A 23,126-nucleotide genomic window follows, 5' to 3' on the forward strand; every position below is an offset into this window, starting at 1 on the left:
ATTGGGTCCTGAGTAACATATCACTTTTTTTGTTGCACTCCGGTGAAAAAAACTCTTTTTTTTTTTTTTTTTTATCAACTGGTGCCAGAAAGTTAAACAGATTTGTAAATTACGTCTATTAAAAAATCTTTATCCTTCCAGTACTTATTATGGGCTGTATACTACAGAGGAAATGCTTTTCTTTTGGGATTTCTCTTCTGTCATGACCACAGTGCTCTCTGCTGTCCATTTTAGGAACTGTCCAGAGCAGGAGAAAATCCCCATAGCAAACATATGGTGCTCTGGACAGTTCCTAAAATGGACAGCAGAGAGCACTGTGGTCGTGACAGAAGAGAAATCAAAAAAGAAAAGCATTTCCTCTGGAGTACACATTTTCTAATAAGTACTGGAAGCATTAAGATTCTTTAATAGAAGTAATTTACAAATCTGTTTAACTTTCTGGCACCAGTTGATTTAAAAAAAAATAAAAATAAAAAAAAAAGGTTTTCCACCGGAGTACCCCTTCAAATAATGCAATCTCTATTGACTCACAGCAATGGGGGAGATTTATCAAATCCTGTAGCAATAGCTACCAATCAGATCGCTTCTTTCATTTATTAATAAAGGCCTTTGTAAAAATTAAAGAAGCGACCTGACTGGTTGCCATGGGTAACTGGTCAGCTTTTTCTCTGCACAGGTTTTGATAAATCTCCCCCAATGTTCTGATTTTCATCCCTTCATTTTCAGTAAATTTTTATTCATTGTTACATTGGTCAGATGTTATTTCAGGGAACATTGAGAGGTTTTTTTGGCTTACGCAGAAGGCGACCAACAATTTTGTCCACGTCTGTATTTATCTCGTAAAGGCAAGCCAGTGTAGTCTATACAGTCTTAAAGGGGTACTCCCGTGGAAAAATTTCTTTAAATCAACTAGTACCAGAAAGTTAAACAGATTTGTAAATCACTTCTATAAAAAAAAATCTTAATCCTTCCAGTACTTTTTAGGGGCTGTATGCTTAAGAGAAATCCAAAAAAGAAATGCATTTCCTCTGATGTCATGACCACAGTGCTCTCTGCTGACCTCTGCTGTCCATTTTAGGAACTGTCCAGAGTAGGAGAAAATCCCCATAGCAAACATACGCTGCTCTGGACAGTTCCTAAAATGGACAGCAGAGGTCAGCAGAGAGCACTGTGGTCATGACATCAGAGGAAATGCATTTCTTTTTTGGATTTCTCTTTAGTATACAGCCCCTAAAAAGTACTGGAAGGATTAAGATTTTTTAATAGAAGTGATTTACAAATCTGTTTAACTTTCTGGCACCAGTTGATTTAGAAAAAAAAAAGTTTTCCACAGGAGTACCCCTTTAAGAAGTCTATATATTGCAGCATAGGTATATAGCTATTGTCCGTCGGAGAAGGTGGCATCAAATCATAAAGCAAACTTTGATGTAGTTCCCGACCGGATTCTTATGTCTCCTCTGTGTTGTGTCTCCCTGCAGGGGCTGTTTGCTTGGTAACTGATCGCTGCCTGGGCCTCTTCTAAGCAGATGAACTAAGAGAGAAACTTTGGGGACACGTTCTCCCGCACTGATCGCCCCCCTGCCCTACGGCTTGCACAGGACTCCATGTGTATGTTATATTTTCCTAGAAGCACAGCACATGTGATGGAGACCGATGTGGCAAAAAGAAGTTGCGTCCTCTCCGAAAGAATCCACCCCCCCCCCCCCCCACCCATGTACTCTCACTGGTCAGTAACAACGACAGTACTGGTGATGGACTGTGCCAGTGTCGCTCCATTCTCTGCAGTCAGGCGTGATGTCCTCAAGCCTGAACCCCCATAGTCCTTCACCTCTACAGCACTGTAAGCAGAGTGGATCACTCATCCTTATACAGGTGCTGGCTCCTCTGCTGCCATCTGCTGGTCATTCTGTGAAATGGTTGAATTCATCACTGTACCTGGATCTCACCTTACTGACGGTTTCCTAACTTTGGTAATATTTACCAATGCCTCTCCAAGCTTATATCAACTCATTGCAGCAAATAAAAAAAAAAAGGATTCTTTATGCATATGTGAACTTTTCCACCCTATTTTACAGTTTAAATTAACCTTATGTATTACAAAATGTAATAACACCTCTTGATGGCATATAAACAAGAGTAGGATGACCAGGCTGGGGTAGGGAGGGCACGTTCAGTGTTTATGGAGCCTCAGAGGTGACGGTAGGAGAAAGGGAGTAAAAAACGATCAAGTGATGGTGAAGCAGGGGCCCTATTAAAGAGTTTCCTATGGGGTGCCCTTGTTTGTTGGGCCCCCTTGCAGACAAACTAGTGTTAAAATTAAAACTAATATCTGCTTAGGATACATTGCTCAGTTAGAGGGCATAGTAGGCGCCCATGGTGAAGTAATCATTATGCTTCGCTTGGTAAATAGCCGCAGTGTTTAGTCATAAATGACTGACGTTAATAAGATGCTTATCACTAATTAGATTGCTTGTAAACAGCGCCCCCTTCTGGCTACAGTGATGAATTTTCTTCCTGTTGCAAAACAGAGGTTGGTTAGCAGGAAAGTTTTACGCTATCGAAAAAGACTGGAATGAAGGCTGGACTCCAAAATCCACCCCCTGCAGAGCGGCCGCTGCGGCCTGTGTAAAGTAATGCCCTGAGAAATGCACTTAACACGAAAAGAGGGAGAACTCAACAGAGACAAAGGAGCTGCCCTAAGGCCCTGGTCAGCGTCCATGTGCCACTTCTGCAGATACCACAAGCTGCTGTTTTTAAAATCGATTATTTTCTTTTTCTGGAACGAGATTTGTTTTTTTTTGTTTTAACTTTTTTTTTCTTTGCATATTTAAAATGAAAAAAAAAAAATGAATGTTTGTGAAAAAGGCATCTAAAAAGTTTCATGTTTGCAGCAAATTGGAGCAAGAAAATATATATTTGTATTCTAGGTAAACTAGAAAGGGGGAGGGAGTAATAAAATTCCATAATCTCCATACAAATTCTTAAAGGGGTATTCCAGATTTTTTTTTATGTGACTATGCTACAGGGGCAGTAAAGTTAGTGTAGTTGATAATATAGTGTCTGTACCTGTGTGTGACGGTTTTCTCACAATTCTTCTGTGATTTTAACCCCAATATTTATTTTTAACAGCATACAAAATGACTGTTGTTTCGGATTTTTCCCAGGTTGCAATGTGGCCAAGACCTGACATCACTAGTCAGCTGATGACAGGGAGCCTGTCTGCTTCAATGGGTGGAGAGAGCAATCTGCAACTAATGCAACAGCTGTAGGCACCCTGATTGAAGACCACAGGTCTTTTGAATGGATGCAGCTGATTTATGTTTCAATGGGTGGGGTGGCTGTTGTGTGGGAGGGAGGAAAATGGAATTATGGGATTTGTAGTCAAAAAAAGAAAACTCAAACAGGAAATGCCAGTTCACAAAAAGCTAGCCACAGTGTTATGTTATTCTCACAACATAGCCATTTAGCCCCAAGACAAGCACAGATCCAAGCATGTCCATTACTGCCTGCCAGGTAGGTACTAAAATCACCTTATGGTGGAGAACCCCTTTAAAGGGGTACTCCCGTGGAAATTTTTTTTTTTTAAATCAACTGGTGCCAGAAAGTTAAACAGATTTGTAAATCACTTGTATTAAAAAATCTTGATCCTTTCAGTACTTTTTAGGGGCTGTATACTAAAGAGAAATCCAAAAAAGAAATGCATTTCCTCTAATGTCATGACCATAGTGCTCTCTGCTGACCTCTGCTGTCCATTTTAGGAACTGTCCAGAGCAGCATATGTTTGCTATGGGGATTTTCTCTTGCTCTGGACAGTTCCTAAACTGGACAGCAGAGGTCAGCGGGAGAGCACTGTGGTCATGACATCAGAGGAAATGCATTTCTTTTTTGGATTTCTCTTTAGTATACAGCCCCCTAAAAAGTACTGGAAGGATTAAGATTTTTTAATAGAAGTGATTTACAAATCTGTTTAACTTTCTGGCACCAGTTGATTTAAAAAAAAAAAAAAAAAAAGTTTTCCACAGGAGTACCCCTTTAAGGGTGGTCATATATTATAGTAGCCAGGGCCGTGATGTTGTTGTACATCATACATGCGTTGTAAATCAAAGGGCGGCAAGATGTGGCTCTCCAGAAACTACAATCTCCCGCATATGGCTGCTACATTGTGTAAATCTATCAAGCAAGAACAAAAAAGAGTTTGTGCTGCTGTATGGAATTGACCGGACTGGATAAAAATGCAGCACACCGAACCGTAATGAGAAATACCAGATCTGACTGATTCCAAAATCTTTGGATATACAGATGAAGGTTTCCATTCACATACAGCAAGCAGTGATCTTAAAAGCAGAGTTTACTAGAAGTTTTCTGAACTTTTCACTGTCTAATAATTAACGCCGGCCATAGATGTAACAATGCCGTGTATAGGAGGTCGCTAATTTGAGGATCAATGAACTTACAAAAAAAAAAAAAAAAAAGGGTAAATAATTTTATTTTTATTTTTATAAAATGGACGGAAAGACTCCCTCCCCAATTATTATTATAAATACGCCCCTGTAATCTACAAATGACATAAAAATACATTATACATTATTACAGCTGTCACATTCCGTGCACTGTCCCCAATGGACCCTGAGAGCTTTGGCTTGATTTTTTGCTTTTTACAAATGTTTAAATTCCATTAAAAAAAAAAAAAAAAAAAAAAAAAAAATTTAATTATTTAAAAAAATTTAAATTTCTTCTCCCTGAAGAAGCCGTGGATTTGGAAGACGTCTGTTTCTTTGTTGCTGGTGACTAGAGATGAGCGAACTTACAGTAAATTCGATTCATCACGAACTTCTCGGCTCGGCAGTTGATGACTTTTCCTGCATAAATTAGTTCAGCTTTCCGGTGCTCCGGTGGGCTGGAAAAGGTGGATACAGTCCTAGGAGACTCTTTCCTAGGAATTTATCCAGCTTTTCCAGCCCAACGGAGCACCTGAAGGCTGAACTAATTTACGCAGGATAAGTCATCAGCTGCCGAGCCGAGAAGTTCGTGACGAATCGAATTTACTGTAAGTTCGCTCATCTCTACTGGTGACCTTCATGTGTCTAGGCCAGTGTTTCCCAACTAGGGTGCCTCCAGCTGTTGCAAAACTACAACTCCCAGCATGCCCAGACAGCCGAAGGCTGTCTGGGCATGCTGGGAGTTGTAGCTTTGCAACAGCCGGAGGCACCCTAGTTGGGAAACACTGGTCTAGGCTTTGTCCTCGTGTTTCTGTTGAGCTCAGACATATCAGGACTCCAGAGCTGAGGTTCACTTGATTCCTTAAATTGGCAGGGTGTCTATAAGAACAGCTACCCTACTGTTTTAGGGTATTATTTTGTTTCTTTACCAGTCTGGCACCAACTAAATCATAGAGCTGCTTCAAGTCCAAGTGCTAAATTAAAGCGCAGTAGGCTGGACGGACTGATGGAAAAGCCACTGCTGGACAGACAGATGTACTGGAAGCTCAACTTACATAGACCACATGCTCGCTTTTTGTTTTTTTGCTGCTCTTCTTTCAACAATTTAGTAGCCCCGGCTAGTCCACATACTGTGTTCTTCCCAGGTGTGGGGAGTCCACAGAATATAATGCACTGCCGACCTCTTGTTCTTCAAATATTGTAATCTGCAAAATGAAGGATTCAATGTGGAATTACAATTTCATCCATAAATACAACCGCCATACCTGGACATTCATGGTTGAGCTGAACTAAGATCTATAGTGAACCCAATAATAATCCTAGTTGGGTTCATTAGAACTAGAGATGAGCGAACTTACAGTAAATTCGATTCGTCACGAACTTCTCGGCTCAGCAGTTGATGACTTATCCTGCATAAATGAGTTCAGCTTTCAGGTGCTCCGGTGGGCTGGAAAAGGTGGATACAGTCCTAGGAAAGAGTCTCCTAGGACTGTATCCACCTTTTCCAGCCCACCGGAGCACCTGAAAGCTGAACTAATTTATGCAGAATAAGTCATCAACTGCCGAGCCGAGAAGTTCGTGACGAATCGATTTTACTGTAAGTTCGCTCATCTCTAATTAGAACCATAGGAGGTCAGGATACTACGGCTGTAATACAGAGCAGTACAACAAATCGCATAAGTCGCTGCCACAGTAGGACATGTTACTTCCTATCTGAGGTGCACACGTAATGGGATCACACTGGTAAGAAGGAGATGTTCGGGCTGGGCGAATACCGAAATTTTTGTGCTGCACGATATGAATTCTTCCCCATACCGCAATACCGGTTTGGCCCCTACCCCTCGGGAATAAATGAATTATCAGCCCAGCACTGCACTGCGCTGTCCCCATTGGGGAACTAATCATATGTCACTCGCGAGCGCTGTTCTGCCCCCCCTATTAATTATCAGCCCAGCGCTGTCCCCATCGGGGTAAATACTCACATATCACCCGCAAGCGCTGCCCTCTTCTTCCTCCTGTTTGTTGCGGCCGCCGGCGCTGACACTCTATACCAGTGGTCTTCAGCCTGCGGACCTCCAGATGTTGCAAAACTACAACTCTCAGCATGCCCGGACAGCCAACGGCTGTCCGGGCAAGCTGGGAGTTGTAGTTTTGCAACATCTGGAGGTCCGCAGGTTGAAGACCACTGCTCTATACTGTAAGGAATCCCTATGCCCGGGCTGCAAAAAACAAACTAAATAAACGTTAACTCACCTCCCGTTGGTCCGGTACCGGCCTCATCTGCTTCTTGGGGACGGGAACGTCGGACAGCCGTCAGCCTATTACCGGCCGCAGCGATGTTCCGCCTCGGCCGGTGATAGGCTGAGAGCACTGTCATGTAAGGAGCCGGACAGAGCTTCTTACATGACAAAGGGCTCAGCCTATCACCGGCCGAGGCAGAACATCGCTGCGGCCGGTGATAGGCTGACTGTTGTCCGACGTTCCCGTTCCCAGCGTAAGGCCGATGTAGGAACGTGCGTTAGTTTATTTTGTATACCTTTTGCAGCCCGGGCATAGGGATACGGCACAGTATGGAGTGTCAGCGCCGGCGGTCCGCAACAAACAGGATGAGGAGGGCAGCGCTTGCGAGTGACATGTGAGTATTTACCCCGATGAGGGCAGCGCTGGGCTGATAATTAATTCGGGATGGAAGGAAATACCGTTATATAACGTGGAACCGCCAAAAGTTACAAAGATATCGTGATACACATAATTGGTCATACCGCCCAGCCCTAGGAGATGTTACTAGGAGTTTGGAAGAAAAGTGGAGCCAACATAAAAAGTCATCAATACTCCATGTATAGATTTTATGGAAACCCATTGCCCTAACATTGTGAGGCAGCAGTGAATCTGAACATCATGGGAAAGTAAGAAGTTACTCACTATATTGACTCCGACATCGAACCAGGATCCTGGCACATAAAGGGTCTGTTGGGGTCCTATGTCCCAGTATCGACCCAAGTTCCTTCCATTCAAAAATACCACTCCTTTCTTCCAGCCCTGTAAGAGAAAGGGAAGTCATGATTTTTGTCCAGTTGTGATATACAAAGTTACTGTGCACTAAATGAGTGACGTAAGATCAGTATAATAATATACCATGGAGCAGTGTTTCCCAACCAGGGTGCCTCCAGCTGTTGCAAAACTACAACTCCCAGCATGCCCGGACAGCCTTTGGCTGTCCGGGCATGCTGGGAGTTGAAGTTTTGCAACAGCTGGAGGCTCCCTGGTTGGGAAACACTGCCATGGAGCCTCTGATACAACACTGAGGACTAAACCCCACCCCCCAAATCATCAAGACCATACCTCCTAATAAACAGGACACAACGCACCATCATGTGGACACCAGCATGGCTGGTTGTGGGGCTGATTTTACAGGAGCATATTAGGCTGGGTTCACACCACGTTTTTGCAATACAGTTCCCGTATACGTGTTCAATTTGAAAACCGCATGTAACCGTATTGAAAACCATATGCACTGACTCTCCATTGGAAACTGTATGCCAAACAATGCATCTGGTTGTGTCCGTTTTGCGTCTTGTACGGTTTTGTCAGTTTTTTTCCCGTACCCAAAAGCGTAGCCTACCACGGTTTTTGGTCCGGGTGAAAAACCGTATTGAAAACGTATACTTTTTATTTTTTAACATGTTAACAATGGGAACCGTATGTGCGTACGGTTCCATCCGATTTTCACCATACAGTTTTTGACTTTGCATAGTTTTTTTCTTGGAATTTCAATCAAACAAGTGAAACTTTATTCCTAATGGAGTGAAAAGTTAAAAAGGTATACGTTTTTTATCTTAAAAAACGGATGCAAACGGACATCAGTTTTCAAACCGTATATGGATAAAAATTTGTACTCACGTTTTGATACATTTTAGTCCGGTTTTGATGAATCAGTTTTTTTTTTAAATCAAAAACCTGATATGGGAACTGTATTGCAAAAAAGTGGTGTGAACCCACCTTTGCCTGAACATTTTTGCCTCTGTATAACAGAAAAGCAAGTCCTGGCCTGACCGTCTGATGACCCCAGTTCAGGTCATCAAAACACAGTCAGGCCAGGACTTGTGTCTGTAATATGCATCCAAAAAAGGAGATTTTTGTTTACTTACCGTAAAATCTCTTTCTCGGAGGATCCATTGGGGGACACAGACCGTGGGTGTATGCTGCTGTCTATAAGAGGTGTGACACTATGGTAATAAAAAAGGTCGGCTCCTCCCAGCAGGATATACCCGCCTTCAGGCCCTGAGGTAATCAGTTTAAGTTCCAGAGCAATAGGAGAGGACCAACAGGTCAAAGAAAAACCCAAAACTGTCCGAGAACCAGAAGAAAAAACATAACTGAACACACCCTCGGACAGAGAACCAAAGGAAACCCCAAAAAGGGCGGGAGCTGTGTCCCCCAATGGATCCTCCGAGAAAGAGATTTTACGGTAAGTAAACAAAAATCTCCTTTTCCCTATCGGCTCCATTGGGGGACACAGACCGTGGACGTATCAAAGCAGTCCCTTGGGTGGGCAGATAAGCAGTCAGGCAGACGGCCGATCCACTGCCTCCTGCAACACTTTACGACCCAGACTAGCATCAGCCGATGCGAAAGTATAAACTCGGTAGAACCTCGAGAAAGTGTGCAAAGACGACCAGGTAGCCGCCTTGCAAATCTGCGAGGCAGAGGCTCTATTCTGGAGAGCCCAGGATGCCCCAACAGAACGAGTAGAATGAGCCACAACCCTGAAAGGAGGAGTCTTCCCCTTACAGCGATAGGCTTCCCAGATGGCGGACCGAATCCACCGAGAAATGGCGGCCTTGGAAGCAGGTTGTCCCTTGCGACGACCTTCCGTAAGTATGAAAAAGGAATCACACTGACGAAACGAAGAAGCGGTGGAGAGATAAGACCGAACAGCCCGAACTACATCCAGCTTGTGTAGTAAGTGCTCCTTAGGATGAGAAGGAGTCGGACAAAAGGACGGGAGGACAATGTCCTCATTGAGATGAAAGGCCGACACCACCTTAGGCAAAAAGGAAGGATCTAGCCGGAAAACAACCTTGTCCTGGTGGATCACCAGAAATGGAGAACGGCAGTAGGGAGCTGCCAATTCAGACAAACTCCAGATGGAGGTGATAGCAACAAGAATCGCCACTTTCCAAGAAAGGAGGCGGAGAGACACCTCTCTAAGGGGCTCAAAGGGTGCACCCTGGAGGGCACTCAGAACCAAATTCAAGTCCCAAGGGGGAGAGGGTGACCGATAAGGAGGAACAGCATGCGCCACTCCTTGAAGGAAGGTCCTGACATGAGAATTAGAAGCCAGGGGCCGCTGGAAAAGAATAGCAAGGGCCGAAACCAGACCTTTAAGGGAACTGAGAGACAACCCCAGTTCCAAACCAGACTGCAAAAAGGAGAGAAGATGGGGAACCGAGAAGGTTACAGGGGATAAGTCCTGAGCTTCACACCAACGAAAATAAGAACGCCAAGTACGGTGGAAAATTCTTGCGGAGGAGGGCTTACGAGCCCTGAGCATGGTGTGAATGACTTGGGAAGAGAACCCGCAAGCCCTCAAAACCGCGGTCTCAACCGCCACGCCATCAAATGCAGCGATTGTAAATTGGGGTGGCAAAGAGGACCCTGAGAGAGCAGGTCCGGACGGAGCGGAAGGCGCAGTGGAGCGTCATCCAGGAGCCTGACTACATCGGCGTACCACGATCTTCGGGGCCAATCTGGAGCTACCAGAATGGCGGGGACGTCCTCTATTTTGAGCTTCCTCAGAACCCTGGGAAGGAGCGGAAGGGGAGGGAACAGATAGGGTAGGGCAAACCCCGCCCAAGGAATCACTAGGGCATCCACGGCCAGAGCCTGAGGGTCCCGGGACTTGGACACATAAGGAAGGATCTTCAGATTGTGTCGGGACGCAAAGAGGTCCACGTCCGGAATGCCCCAGAGGTCGCAGAGACCACTCGCCAGGGTCGGGTGAGGACCGACTGAGGAAGTCTGCCCCCCAGTTGAGTACTCCCGGAATGTGAATCACCGAAATGGCCGGAACATTGCTTTCCGCCCAGATGAGAATCTTGGTCACTTCGGCCATGGCTGCCGAGCTGCGAGTACCGCCTTGTCGATTTATGTATGCCACGGCCGTGGCGTTGTCCGACTGGACGGGACTGAAGCCAGGACTCCCAATGAAGAAGACAAAGAAGAATCGCCCGTAATTCCAATATGTTTAACGGAAGAAAGGCCTCTCGGGGAGACCAGAGTCCCTGAACCTTCCAATCCCTGAACACCCTGCCCCAGCCCGACAGGCTGGCATCCGTTGTAACAACCTGCCAGTGAAGGGGAAGAAATTACCGCCCTTGGAGAAGAAGGGGGGAGCGGAGCCACCAGAGCAGAGACTGACGGACCATGCGAGGGAGAACAATCTGACGATCGAGGGACAGAGGAGACCTGTCCCATCGAGAGAGAATCGCCAGTTGAAGTGGGCGGTAATGAAACTGGGCAAAGGGTACGGCCCTCCATAGGTGCCCCCATCCGACCCAGGACTGACATACAAGTGTGGATGGGGACTGAGACCTGGGTCCGAAGGGAGCGGACCCCCGACAGAAGCGCCAGACGTTTGTCCGGTGGGAGGCAAATTCGAGCAGAGGCCGTCTCTTAGCGAAGTCCCAAGAAGGTTAGAGACTGGGTAGGACAGAGGACTGACTTGTCCCGGTTGACCATCCACCCGAAGCGATCCAGAGTGTGGAGAGGGACGTCCACATTTTCCAGAGTCTGGGCTCTGGTTGGAGCCTTGATGAGGTCGTCCAGGTAGGGTATCACCGAGACTCCCCTCGACCGTAACAGGCCCATCACTGGCGCAAGGATCTTGGTAAAGACCCGAGGAGCCATGGCCAGACCAAAAGGGGAGGGCTACAATTGAAAATGCCCCTCCGGAACCGCAAAGCGGAGGTACCGATGATGGCCTGAAAATATTGGCACATGGAGGTAGGCATCCTTGATGTCCACCGATGAAAGAAACTCCCCTTGTTCCAGGGACGCCACCACCGAACGGAGAGATTCCATTCGGAAGTGGCGGATAAGAAGATGACTGTTGAGAAGCTTGAGGTCAAGGATTGGACGCACAGAACCGTCCTTCTTGGGAACCACAAAAAGATTTGAATAGAAACCTCGAAACCGGTCCCCTGGAGGAATGGGAACGATAACCCCCTGGAGAAGCAGAGACTGGAGAGCCTCTCGAAATTGCTTCACCAGAGAAGGAGACCAGGGGGCCCGGGATCGAAAAAAGCGATCCCTTGAAAGGGAGGCGAATTCGATTCGGTGACCGTTGGACCCAATTCGTTCCTGACCCAAGAGTCCTGAATGTGTGAGGTCCAGATGTCTCGAAAAAGTAAGAGACGACCTCCCACCCTAGAAGAAACTGCGGGTGGGGGCCTCACTTCATGCAGAAGTGAGTTTGCGGTTGCCTGATTTGGGCGCAAAATGGCCAGACCGGTTGGAGTCCGACTTCCAAGATGGGCGCTCCTGGAACGAGGGAGCCTTCTTGTCCCGCGAAGGCGCCTGCCCGGACCCTTTGCTGGAGCCAAAAGTCCGAAAGGAAGAGGACTTCCTTTGGGAAGTAGGGCGAGCCTTATTTTGAGGCAACAAGGAACTCCTACCTCCCGTCGCCTCAGAGATAATCTCATCAAGGCGCTTGCCAAAAAGACGGCCACCCGTAAAAGGAAGCTCAGTAAGAGACCTTTTGGAAGCGGCATCCGCATTCCAAGCTTTAAGCCACATAGAGCGGCGAAGAGCTGCTAGGTGACCCACAGCAAAGGAAGAACAACGGGCTGACTGCATGGAAGCTGCGCACAGGAAGTCCCCAGCTTTAGAGCATTGGAGAGCCAGCTAAGATATCCTGATGTAGCTTTTGGCACCACTCCGACAGGGCCTTGGACACTCATGTCGACGCGAAGATCGGAAGAAGAGAAGAGCCAGCCGCTTCAGAGGCAAACTTCGCTAAGGATTCTACCTTCTTGTCCGTGGGATCCTTGAAGGCAGCGGCATCTGCCAGAGGCAGTGTAGTCGCCTTAGAGATCGGGGAGATTGGTGGATCCACTGAGGGAGGGGAAACCACCTTAGTGACAAAGTCCTTGTCAAATGGATAACGTTCTTGAATCGTCATGATTCCCAGGAACCTCTTGTCTGGATGTTTCCATGCAGATTCCAGAATGTCGTCAAAGTCAGCGTGAGAGCTGAACCTTTGAGGTGCTGGCTTAGCATGATGAAAGGATACTCCTGGAGTGACATCTGAAGATCCTGGGTCCTCTATGTGAAAGGTGTCTCCAGTCACCAATGAGTTCACCGTTTCAACTGAATCCGAGCGGTCCTCTGAGTCAGATGCCGGCTCGGAAGCCTCGTCCGCCAGTTCACCAGGAGAATGTGAACGAGTAGAGGCCGTCCTGGAGGGGGGCGTTCCTGGGCAGGTACGCGACTCTGGCGTGGCAAAGCGGCGACTCAGAGAATGTCCTCTGGAGGAGCGACGTTTGTGCCCAGATGACAGGGGGGCGGGACCCACGAGGGGAATGCCCACGTCTATCTGAAGACTCAATGGAAGAGTCGGACGAGGCACCCCTAGTACGCTTGTGAGAGCGTGAAGTATGTGGAGACGAGGAGCGGGCCCTCTCAGAGGCCCTGCGCAAGGAAGACATATACTGGGTCAGGGAAGAAACCCAGGCTGGTGGAGCGGCTGAATCCACCGAAACCAAAAGGGCATCAGGTGGTACCAGGGGGTCTGGGGGAGCAGTGGAGCTGGCAGGGTAAGAGGGCTCAGCAGAGCAAGGCATCTTGGTATTACAGTGCTTACAGACAAAATAAGTCACTGACGTTCCAGGTTTCTGTTTAGAGGGAGGAACAGCTCTGGGTACGGACATAATGAGAAAAGAGACAGGAACTTTCTCCCCCTAGTCTGTGTCCCCTGGCAGCTGCAGTGAGGAGAACTCGGCTCCGTGCAGATAGAGTGTAAGAAACAGGCTAGCCAATAGAGAGAGAGGGGCGTGCCTGAAGCAGAGGCACTAACTGATTGGCCCCTCCTAACTGAAAATCGCGCCCACGGCGCTGATTGGAGGCTACTTCGCGCCTCTGAAGAGCTCCGACAGCTCTGTGGGCAGACCTATAGACTGGCCGAGAAGACGCTGTAATGGTGCCCGCTCCTTGTCCCGAGCGCACGTGCCAGCCTCATATGCGCTCGGGGAAATAGAGCGGGCGGCCTATATGCCGGCAGAGACTGCTGGAGAAAATTAAAGTAAGCCGGCGCTGAGAGCGCTCGGCCTGAACCAGCGCCGCGGCTGCGGACACAGCCGTAAGTAACCACACACACACAGTGAAGTGCCCAATGTAAAACATAGATGACATGCCCACTAAGATGCTACTGCTCCCCCAGAATAAAAGTCCAGCCCCTGTATAAGTCTGCCCCATAACCTGAAAGGTGGGCAAAAAACAGGGGGTCTCCAGAGGTTGCAAGACCGTACCTAAGGAGAAAAGGGGGGAAAGTACTTACCTCAGTCAGAAGAACTTACCTAATGGAGTCTTCAGTGAAGTCTTCAGTCAGCTTTAGTTACCTGCATCACCCGGACCCATGAGGTACCAACCCAGGCACTGACCGTTGGCGAGGGGGGGGTGAACAGCGCATATACGCAATGTCTGTGCCCCCTTACTCGCAATGGGGAAACAGGGAACCGGAGTCCCTGAGTCCCCACCTGAAAACAGGAAAGAAAAAGGAAAAAAAAAAAAATAAATAACATGTACCTATACTAGGAAAACAAAAAAAATCAGAAGACCTGGTCTGGAGAATTCCAGACCATGTCCACCTTCTTCAGACACTAAGCTTAAACTGATTAGCTCAGAGCCTGAAGGCGGGTATATCCTGCTGGGAGGAGCCGACTTTTTTTATTACCATAGTGTCACACCTCCTAGAGACAGCAGCATACACCCACGGTCTGTGTCCCCCAATGGAGCAGATAGAGAAATGTGCATTTTGTACTCTTGTGTGAAACTAGCGTAATGCTGGGTAAACATGTAGTATATCAATCATTATTTTTAGCCAAAACCAGGAGAGGGTGCAGATATTTCCATTTTAGTTTTTACTTTGTGTAAGTTCTCTTCACAATTTTGGCTAAAAATACTGACCAGAATTCTATGTATAAACTCAGCCTAAGAAAATGTATCTTGTTATCTCTGCATCTGACATTAGGGGAGGGAAGTTACCAACACTCGCATAATATGTATATAATAGATTTACCTTCATCGACAGGTAGGTGTCCACCGGAGAATGGTTGATGTGTAGTGTTCCCTGGCAGAATACCGGACCCTTCTTTTCCTCGCTTACTTCTGACCACCGGATATTGTCAAGACTTGTACAAAACAGAAGGAGAAGATGACACCTAAGCCTGATCATGTGGACATGCTCTTAAAGGGGTACTCTGCCCCTAGACATCTTATCCCCGGTCCAAAGGACCTCCGCGATCTCCCTGCTGTACCCGGCATTCGTTTAGAGAGTTGAGTGCAGCGCCGGAGGCTCATGACGTCACGGTCGCGCCCCACTCGTGACATCACGGCCATGCCCCCTCAATGCAAGTCTATGGGAGGCCGTCACACCCGTCCCATAGACTTGCATTGTGGGGGCGTGGCCGTGATGTTACGAGCCTCTGCCCCGAAGGCGGGACCCCCGCGATCAGACATCTTATCCCCTATTCTTTGGATAGGGAATAAGATGTCTAGGGGTGGAGTACCCCTTTAACACCACATAAGCGGGCAGAACTATTCTCATCTGAGCAAGAATATTGAATCATACAGAAATAATCCCTGCATGTAAATAGTCACATTGATGAGAAACAATCTTTATGTTGCCTGCAGTTTTTCCCAGTTTTGTGGGACAATGTATTAATGGTGACTAGGCAGTGTTCAGACATTGTATTTGTGAACACTTCCTTATGGGGAATGTAGAGGTTTTACTTTGCTGCTAGAAGAAGAGCATCTGCATCCACCCCAGATAGTTATTCCTTAAATGCATTTAGGGATCTGAGTGTGTAAACCTTAATATCCAAGTAGCAATGTATTTAGAAGAAGAACAAAGAGGGTAAGAAGAGTCACAGCAAAATGTTTCAATAAGGGTAGGGTCACAAGTGCTGCGTATTTTCTGCAGCTGATTTTGCTATCCATGGACTTCAATAAGTAGGAAAATATGCAGCAGCAAAATACAGCACGTGTGACCATACCCCAAAAGCATCAATAAAATATTGCGTTAGGTTATGGTCAGTATATGACAACAGTAACTTCTTCAGTTGGGTGCCGGCATCATAGTTCCTTTGCTGTTCATAAAGAAGCCTGTAAGGTCACCAATTCTTGCCGTCTCTCACCTGTATATGAAGGTGTAATTCATATCCAGGCTGTAGATCTTATAATTCCTCAGGGGAACATCTCTTAAGAAAACGTCACCAACAAGACCTGAGCAAGGACAGAAGGGAGCAGAAAAACGCTGTTAGAAGAGAACGTAGGGAGATTCATCACGTGTGCTGTAATACACAGGCTGCTTAATAAAGCTCCCTGTGTTTATGTCCATGTGTTGGGGTTAAAGGAGTTCTGTAGTGAAAGATAAGGGGGGGGAGGTCCGAATGCTGTGACTCCCTGCGATCTCCTGAACAGGGCCCCGGCAGTCTGTTAGAAGGGGGCACATAGCGGCTGCCGACATGCCCCCTCCATGTATCCCATAGAGATACATGGAGGGGGCGTGTCGGCTGCGGCTTCCTGCGTGGGTCGGAACGGCAGTTTCCGGCAGACTGCTGGGGCCCCGTTCAGGAGATCGTGGGGGTCCCAGCGGTCATACCCCAGCGATTTATAACTTAATCTCTATCCTTTGTATAGGGGATAGGTTATGTTTCACTGCACTACTGCTTTAATTCTGGCACTTGACTCAAAGATTTAAATGTTAACTTAACTCATTTGCCAAAAATTGATCCAATGGCTGAACTATAGGGTTGCATCCTGTGTCTGCTTCCTGCAGCAACCCCAGGGGAAGGTCACTGCATATACAGAATCAGATGGCTCCAGCTAAATGCAATAAGAAATTTCCTGGTAGTGACTACAGGCAGCTGTGTAAGCGGGACTGTGCCTCTATCTAATGCAGTGTTTTCAAAACAGTGTGCCCCCAGCTGTTTCAAAACTACAACTCACAGCATGCTGGGAGTTGTAGTTTTGCAACCGCTGGAGGCTCACTGTTAGGAAAACACTGATCTAATAATGTGTTATAGGGGTTTCACTACTCTCCCCAACAGCAGAAGGTGGGGAAGAAAAGGATCAGACATGCTGGATTTCAACTGTCCAATCCCTTTGTTTTAAAGGGGAGATACACAACCATCAGTCAGTAATATCAGTAATAACATTAGAAGATTAGTGGTTTAGTATTTGACCTCATGACCTTGTTCTCTCTCATGTTATGTGGGCCTGGCAACCATAGTGCATGCTGGAACTTGTAATTTCAAAAGGTAGCTACACACATATATATATATATATATATGTATATGGCACTGATTTGCGAATATACGCATAATTAATTGTTCATATATAGCGATCTCATACAGATTATTTATATTGCACTGATAGTAGAGATTAAAACATTTATTCTTGCTTGATAACAAGAAGCTCCAAAAATAATGCTTATCAAAAATGCTCAAATAAACATACAGATATCATGCCGCCATCATAAAAGTCCCCTTATATTGTATAATAGCAGTCTTCAAGTAAGATAGTCGGGAGGACTACTCAATAAAGTGCAAATCTTAGATAAATCTACTCAATATCCTTCCATTTATACTGTCCACGCTCCACATGGATATTGCACAAATCCAGAGCTATATCATACAGCAGTTACCATTAGCAACAAAAATAGTCTCCCAATTATTAAATGTAGATAGTGCTCTATATATATATATATGCACAACAATGGATCACCGCTCACCACACCAGCAGCTGCTCCTTATCCCGTGCTGCGGACACACCGGTACCGCCTCCGGCTCTCACAAATTTCAGCAAAAAGATAGTCCGGCACAGAGCTGTTGTTTGCAGTTAAGAACTCTGAACTTTATTTCAGTATAACACAGTACACAGGATAATCTGACGCGTTTCGCACCGAGGTGCGAAACGCGTCAGATTATCCTGTGTACTGCGTTATACTGAAATAAAGTTCAGAGTTCTTAACTGCAAACAACAGCTCTGTGCCGGACTATCTTTTTGCTGATATGTGTGTGTGTATATATATATATATATATATATATATATATATATATATATATATATTCCAGAGCTATAGCACACAGCAGTTGTCATTAGCAACAGAAATAGTCTCCAGATTATTTATATGTAGATAATGCATAAGTCCAGAGCTAAATCATACAGTGGTTGTCATTAGCAACAACATTTTTTCCAGATTATTATGCACAAGTCCAGAGCTATATCATGTAGTGGTTGCCATTAGTAACAGAGATCGTCTCCAGAATATTTGAATCTTCAGCGTTTAACAAATTATCACAGTTCATTCAGAGACTATCTTGCATAATATCCCATATTGAATTTGTTATGTAACAATGTGACACACTTCTTTACTTGTCAGTATTTTAAATGTGACACTTTATCAGTTTGTATAGTCGGCACACATTCTATATAGTCCTTATTGATGTTGCACTGTCATCTTATTCAACCTGCATGGATGTATATTATTATCTTATATTGTTATCTCTCAAGTCCATAGTTTCATCTGACTGTAGGTCACATAGCAGGTGACTAAAGTGCTGTGTGCAAACAAAGGTGCTGTATGTATGGATACAGAGCAGACAACAAAAAAACTGAATTCCTGTGCTTGCTGCAGCAGCGTGCGGGCAATTTCTCAGGTAAATGGAGTCCTCCAGTAATTTAATGCGGTTTCTTGTGACTCAACGCGTTTCCCTCTTAGCGGTTCATCAGGAATCTGATTATATTGTAGCTGCTATGAGACATGTTGTGGACAAGGCACTGATGGCATTATTTTTGGAGCTTCTTTTAATCAAGCAAGAATAAATGTTATGTTCTAATCTCTACTTCTATCAGTGCAATATACATACATATATATATATATATATATATATATATATATATATATATATATGTACACACACACACAAATACATGTATACACGCATACACTATTTTCTAAAGATACCTTTGCGTTGATCATTTATTCTGGCTCCATAATTGACTCGCCCGCAGTTTTCTACTAGAATTCGCAGCTTTCTATATCCCTGGAACAGAAATTAAATTAAAAGATTAGGCATGATGGATTTTTCAGTGGGATTGAAGAAAATCCATGGCAGATCCATAGATTTCTGCTAAAAATATGCATTCTGATAAGCAGTGGATTTGGACTACATAAGGGTAGGGTCGCAGGTGCCGTATTTTGCTACGTATTTTCCTACCCTCTAAAGGATTTTGCTACCTATTGACTTCAATGGGTAGGAAAATACGGTATATTTGCAGTAGCAAATATGTAGCAAAGTACGCTACATGTGACCCTACCCAAGTGCGTATTCACACGTACAGTATCCAGTTCATATTTGATGCGCAGGATTTGAAGCTGCATATTGTATGCTGCAGTGTTCAAGGTAAACTAAATGACTGAACACAACTTTAAATCTGCAGTTTTAAATGATGTGCATCAATCATGCGCAGGATACTGTATGTGTGAATAGACCCTTAGGCCAGGTTCACACGGCCAAAAACGTGCGGAATGTCACCCGGAAAACACAGGCGGATATTTGGCACATTCGTATATTCCGGCAAGCGCTAGGACCGCTTGCTCATAGATGGCAATGCATTTCCGAGTGGAATCATCAGAAAGAATAAACATGACTATTCTTTCTGCGGACACCGTAATCGGGATATCCGTGGCAGATGTTTTCCACCGTGTGCACAGTGCCACAGAATCCAACTGAAATCAATGGGACTCTGCTGCAGCGCAATGTCCGTGCAGAAAGTTTTTGTGGCCATTCCGCAGTGTGAACATGTCCTTATTAAGTGCATTAAAATATAGCCTGAAATACTACGTACAATACAGTATCTTAGGAATTAGCAGAACAACGCTCTGCTTTCCTATTCCTTTACTCATTGTCATGTAGTTTACTTACTGGAACCTCGGCAATGTCCAGCTCCTGGTTTTTATAATCCACAAAACCGACTGACTGACCGCTGACAAATACCTGCAAAACCAAGAGTTCCATAATCGTTAATGTGAACTTGTTACAATGAACGTCTCAACACCACATGAACTTTACTCTGCACCACTGTCCAGACGCCTCTCATCCCGATGAAACTGAACACAAATGGCTCCAAAATAACAGGGAGGGTCAAGTGCTGGACTGTTGGGTGTAGGACAAATGTGCTCCTATAGCAGGTATCATTATTTAGGTTCAATTATCTTCTATCAGTTATCCTCAATACAAATGCTGAAGTTCAGAGCCTCACCTGAGCGCGGTCACGGACGTTCCCTTTCGTCTGGAACTTCCCTCCGCCGTAGATCACAGTCTCATACAGGGTGTAGCCATAGGATTGGCCGTTCCCATCATTCACCGGAAGGTTCTCCATATTCACCGGAAGCTCAGATTTAAAGGGCTGCAGACAAAGTAGTCACGTGTATACATCTGAACTAACACCAAACATCCAGAGAAATGAATACATATATCCCGATGTGTTGTGCTGGTCACACGCAGCTCTCCTACCTCTCCTGTCAGCTGTAAAGCATCCCACAGGGACACACTGCGTTTCAGTGTCACAGCTCCATATGCAGCCTTTGTAAACAGAGCGGGTGGTGGAAGAAGAGGCTCAACTATGAGACAATACACAAGAAAAATGTAGTGTGAAGAACAAAGACTACAACATAAGACGTATTACTCAATACCTGCAGTTTCACCTTAAATGATGGTCAATGGAAACGTCATGTATCCCCTTTTACTGACCCCCGGGTAGACCAGCTTCATACAGAACTAGAAGGTCATATTTACTATAATGTCTGCTGATGGGAGGTCATATTTACTATAATGTCTGCTGACAGGGGGTCATATTTACTATAATGTCTACTGATGGGAGGTCATATTTACTATAATGTCTGCTGACGGGAGGTCATATTTACTATAATGTCTGCTGACAGGGGGTCATATTTACTATAATGTCTGCTGATGGGAGGTCATATTTACTATAATGTCTGCTGATGGGAGGTCATATTTACTATAATGTCTGCTGATGGGAGGTCATATTTACTATAATGTCTGCTGACAGGGGGTCATATTTACTATAATGTCTGCTGACAGGGGGTCATATTTACTATAATGTCTGCTGATGGGAGGTCATATTTACTATAATGTCTGCTGACAGGGGGTCATATTTACTATAATGTCTGCTGACAGGGGGTCATATTTACTATAATGTCTGCTGATGGGAGGTCATATTTACTATAATGTCTGCTGACAGGGGGTCATATTTACTATAATGTCTGCTGACAGGGGGTCATATTTACTATAATGTCTGCTGATGGGAGGTCATATTTACTATAATGTCTGCTGACAGGGGGTCATATTTACTATAATGTCTGCTGATGGGAGGTCATATTTACTATAATGTCTGCTGACTGGAGGTCATATTTTCTATAATGTCTGCTGATGGGAGGTCATATTTACTATAATGTCTGCTGATGGGAGGTCATATTTACTATAATGTCTGCTGATGGGAGGTCATATTTACTATAATGTCTGCTGATGGGAGGTCATATTTACTATAATGTCTGCTGATGGGAGGTCATATTTACTATAATGTCTGCTGATGGGAGGTCATATTTACTATAATGTCTGCTGATGGGAGGTCATATTTACTATAATGTCTGCTGATGTGAGGTCATATTTACTATAATGTCTACTGATGGGAGGTCATATTTACGATAATGTCTACTGATGGGAGGTCATATTTACTATAATGTCTGCTGATGGGAGGTCATATTTACTATAATGTCTGCTGATGGGAGGTCATATTTACTATAATGTCTGCTGATGGGAGGTCATATTTACTATAATGTCTGCTGATGGGAGGTCATATTTACTATAATGTCTGCTGATGGGAGGTCATATTTACTATAATGTCTGCTGATGGGAGGTCATATTTACTATAATGTCTGCTGACGGGAGGTCATATTTACTATAATGTCTGCTAACATAAGGCTATACATACTATAATATCTGCTGACAAAAGGCCTTACTAACTATACTGTCAACTGACTGGATGTCATACTTACTGTACTGTTTGCTGAATAACTCTCGAAGTTTGAAGTATTTGGAGGTGTAGTCGCCGGCCTCAGTGAGTGGGGCATCATAATCTAAAGAGACAACAATATTATAATATAGAATATGATAAAACAACACTATAATATGTTGTAGTATGGGCTCCTATCAAGATAAAGGCTGCTTTTCCCCCAAAAAACACAACACCACATCCGCTCAGGGGTTGTGTCTGGTATTGCAGCTGCTGAATATAAGACGTACCCCAGTGGGGTCTCAGGTAAGTTAACAACTTCAAATTACTCAAGATCTCAACTGATATTTATTAAAATACTTACACAAAGACTCTATAAAAAACCTATATCGTCGTATAAATATTAATGTGTGCACCAAAGGGCTGAATAATGTATACCTCAAGGGTGCTTATAACTGTACACTGTATTGCAAAACCCTATCGGCCTCTTCAATTCTCTTAGCAAATTGGTAGCTGCAGTCCACCAGCCTGCTTAAGGTACTCTGGTGACACCAGACTTTATATATAAATATTAACACACCTAGCCCCCCTGACATGTTTCGCTCAGCCATGCGTCTTCAGGAGGTCTGGGCTAATGGCAATGGAAGTAAAACTACAGAACCCTGGAAAATGACACTGACCCCTAACAAGACATATTACAAAGTGTAATATAGCTTCATCCCTGCTAGGAATCGTTCACCGCCGCCTGTACCATGGGGAAGATTTATCAAAACCTGTCCATAGCAACCAATCAGATCGCTTCTTTTATTTTTCAGAGGCCTTTTCAAAAATTAAAGAAGCGATCTGATTGGTTGCTATGGGCAACTCAGCAAATTTTCCTCTGGACAGGTTTTGATAAATCTTCCCCATATCCTTACCATAACTGGTGACGTCTGAGCGGTATTCATGGAAGTGCAGAGCTCCGTTCATGAAGCCAAAGTTGGTTCCTCCATGAAACATGTAGAGGTTAATAGAAGCTCCTTTAGCCAGCACATCAGATACGGTGGAGACCATCTCTGAAAAAAAAGCATTAAAAAAGTAATTGGGCCAATTTCAATATATATATATATATATATATTTTTTTAGTGACTAAATACTTACGGTCAACATCAAATACATGATGATCGCCCCCCCAGTGATCAAACCATCCTGTCCAATACTCCATTACCATCACCGGCTTGTTACCCTGCAAGGGCAAAAGAACTGACATTACACGCATTGACATCAAACTATATCATATATTTCAATACAGTCTGGATCAAAACTACAGGAAAAGCTCTGTCCAAACTGTTTTTAGCAGAAGCACGATGGTCAAGATCCACTTTGTAA

General features: G+C 44.8%; 2 protein-coding genes across 7 annotated transcripts in view; one reads left to right on the forward strand and one right to left on the reverse strand.

The window, feature by feature from the left end:
* The window catches only part of B3GAT1 (beta-1,3-glucuronyltransferase 1), a 69,199-nt gene extending 66,221 nt beyond the window's left edge, over nucleotides 1–2,978 (forward strand). For all 3 annotated transcript variants that reach the window (XM_056543934.1, XM_056543933.1, XM_056543932.1), the window contains one exon: nucleotides 1,479–2,978. The gene's annotated coding sequence lies outside the window, so the exon portion shown is untranslated. The remainder of the gene's footprint in view (nucleotides 1–1,478) is intronic.
* GLB1L2 (galactosidase beta 1 like 2) overlaps nucleotides 1–23,126 on the reverse strand; it is a 95,368-nt gene that overhangs the window by 39,962 nt on the left and 32,280 nt on the right. For 2 of the 4 annotated variants that reach the window (XR_008848458.1, XR_008848459.1), the window contains exons 9-19: nucleotides 22,899–22,983; nucleotides 22,676–22,813; nucleotides 21,802–21,882; nucleotides 20,240–20,346; nucleotides 19,986–20,132; nucleotides 19,649–19,720; nucleotides 18,688–18,766; nucleotides 15,854–15,941; nucleotides 14,737–14,848; nucleotides 7,362–7,478; nucleotides 5,495–5,644 (exon numbers count right to left, since the gene is read on the reverse strand). Coding sequence is in view for 2 of the 4 variants with exons in the window: in XM_056543929.1 (XP_056399904.1) it covers nucleotides 5,558–5,644; nucleotides 7,362–7,478; nucleotides 14,737–14,848; nucleotides 15,854–15,941; nucleotides 18,688–18,766; nucleotides 19,649–19,720; nucleotides 19,986–20,132; nucleotides 20,240–20,346; nucleotides 21,802–21,882; nucleotides 22,676–22,813; nucleotides 22,899–22,983 (1,113 nt within the window). In the remaining 2 variants the exon portion in view is untranslated. Of the gene's footprint in view, nucleotides 1–5,198; nucleotides 5,645–7,361; nucleotides 7,479–14,736; nucleotides 14,849–15,853; nucleotides 15,942–18,687; nucleotides 18,767–19,648; nucleotides 19,721–19,985; nucleotides 20,133–20,239; nucleotides 20,347–21,801; nucleotides 21,883–22,675; nucleotides 22,814–22,898; nucleotides 22,984–23,126 lie in introns of those variants that run through there. The other 2 variants (XM_056543929.1, XM_056543928.1) reach the window with 1 other exon arrangement.

This window comes from Hyla sarda, chromosome 10 (assembly GCF_029499605.1).
Source record: "Hyla sarda isolate aHylSar1 chromosome 10, aHylSar1.hap1, whole genome shotgun sequence".
In the NCBI taxonomy this organism is placed as follows: domain Eukaryota; kingdom Metazoa; phylum Chordata; class Amphibia; order Anura; family Hylidae; genus Hyla; species Hyla sarda.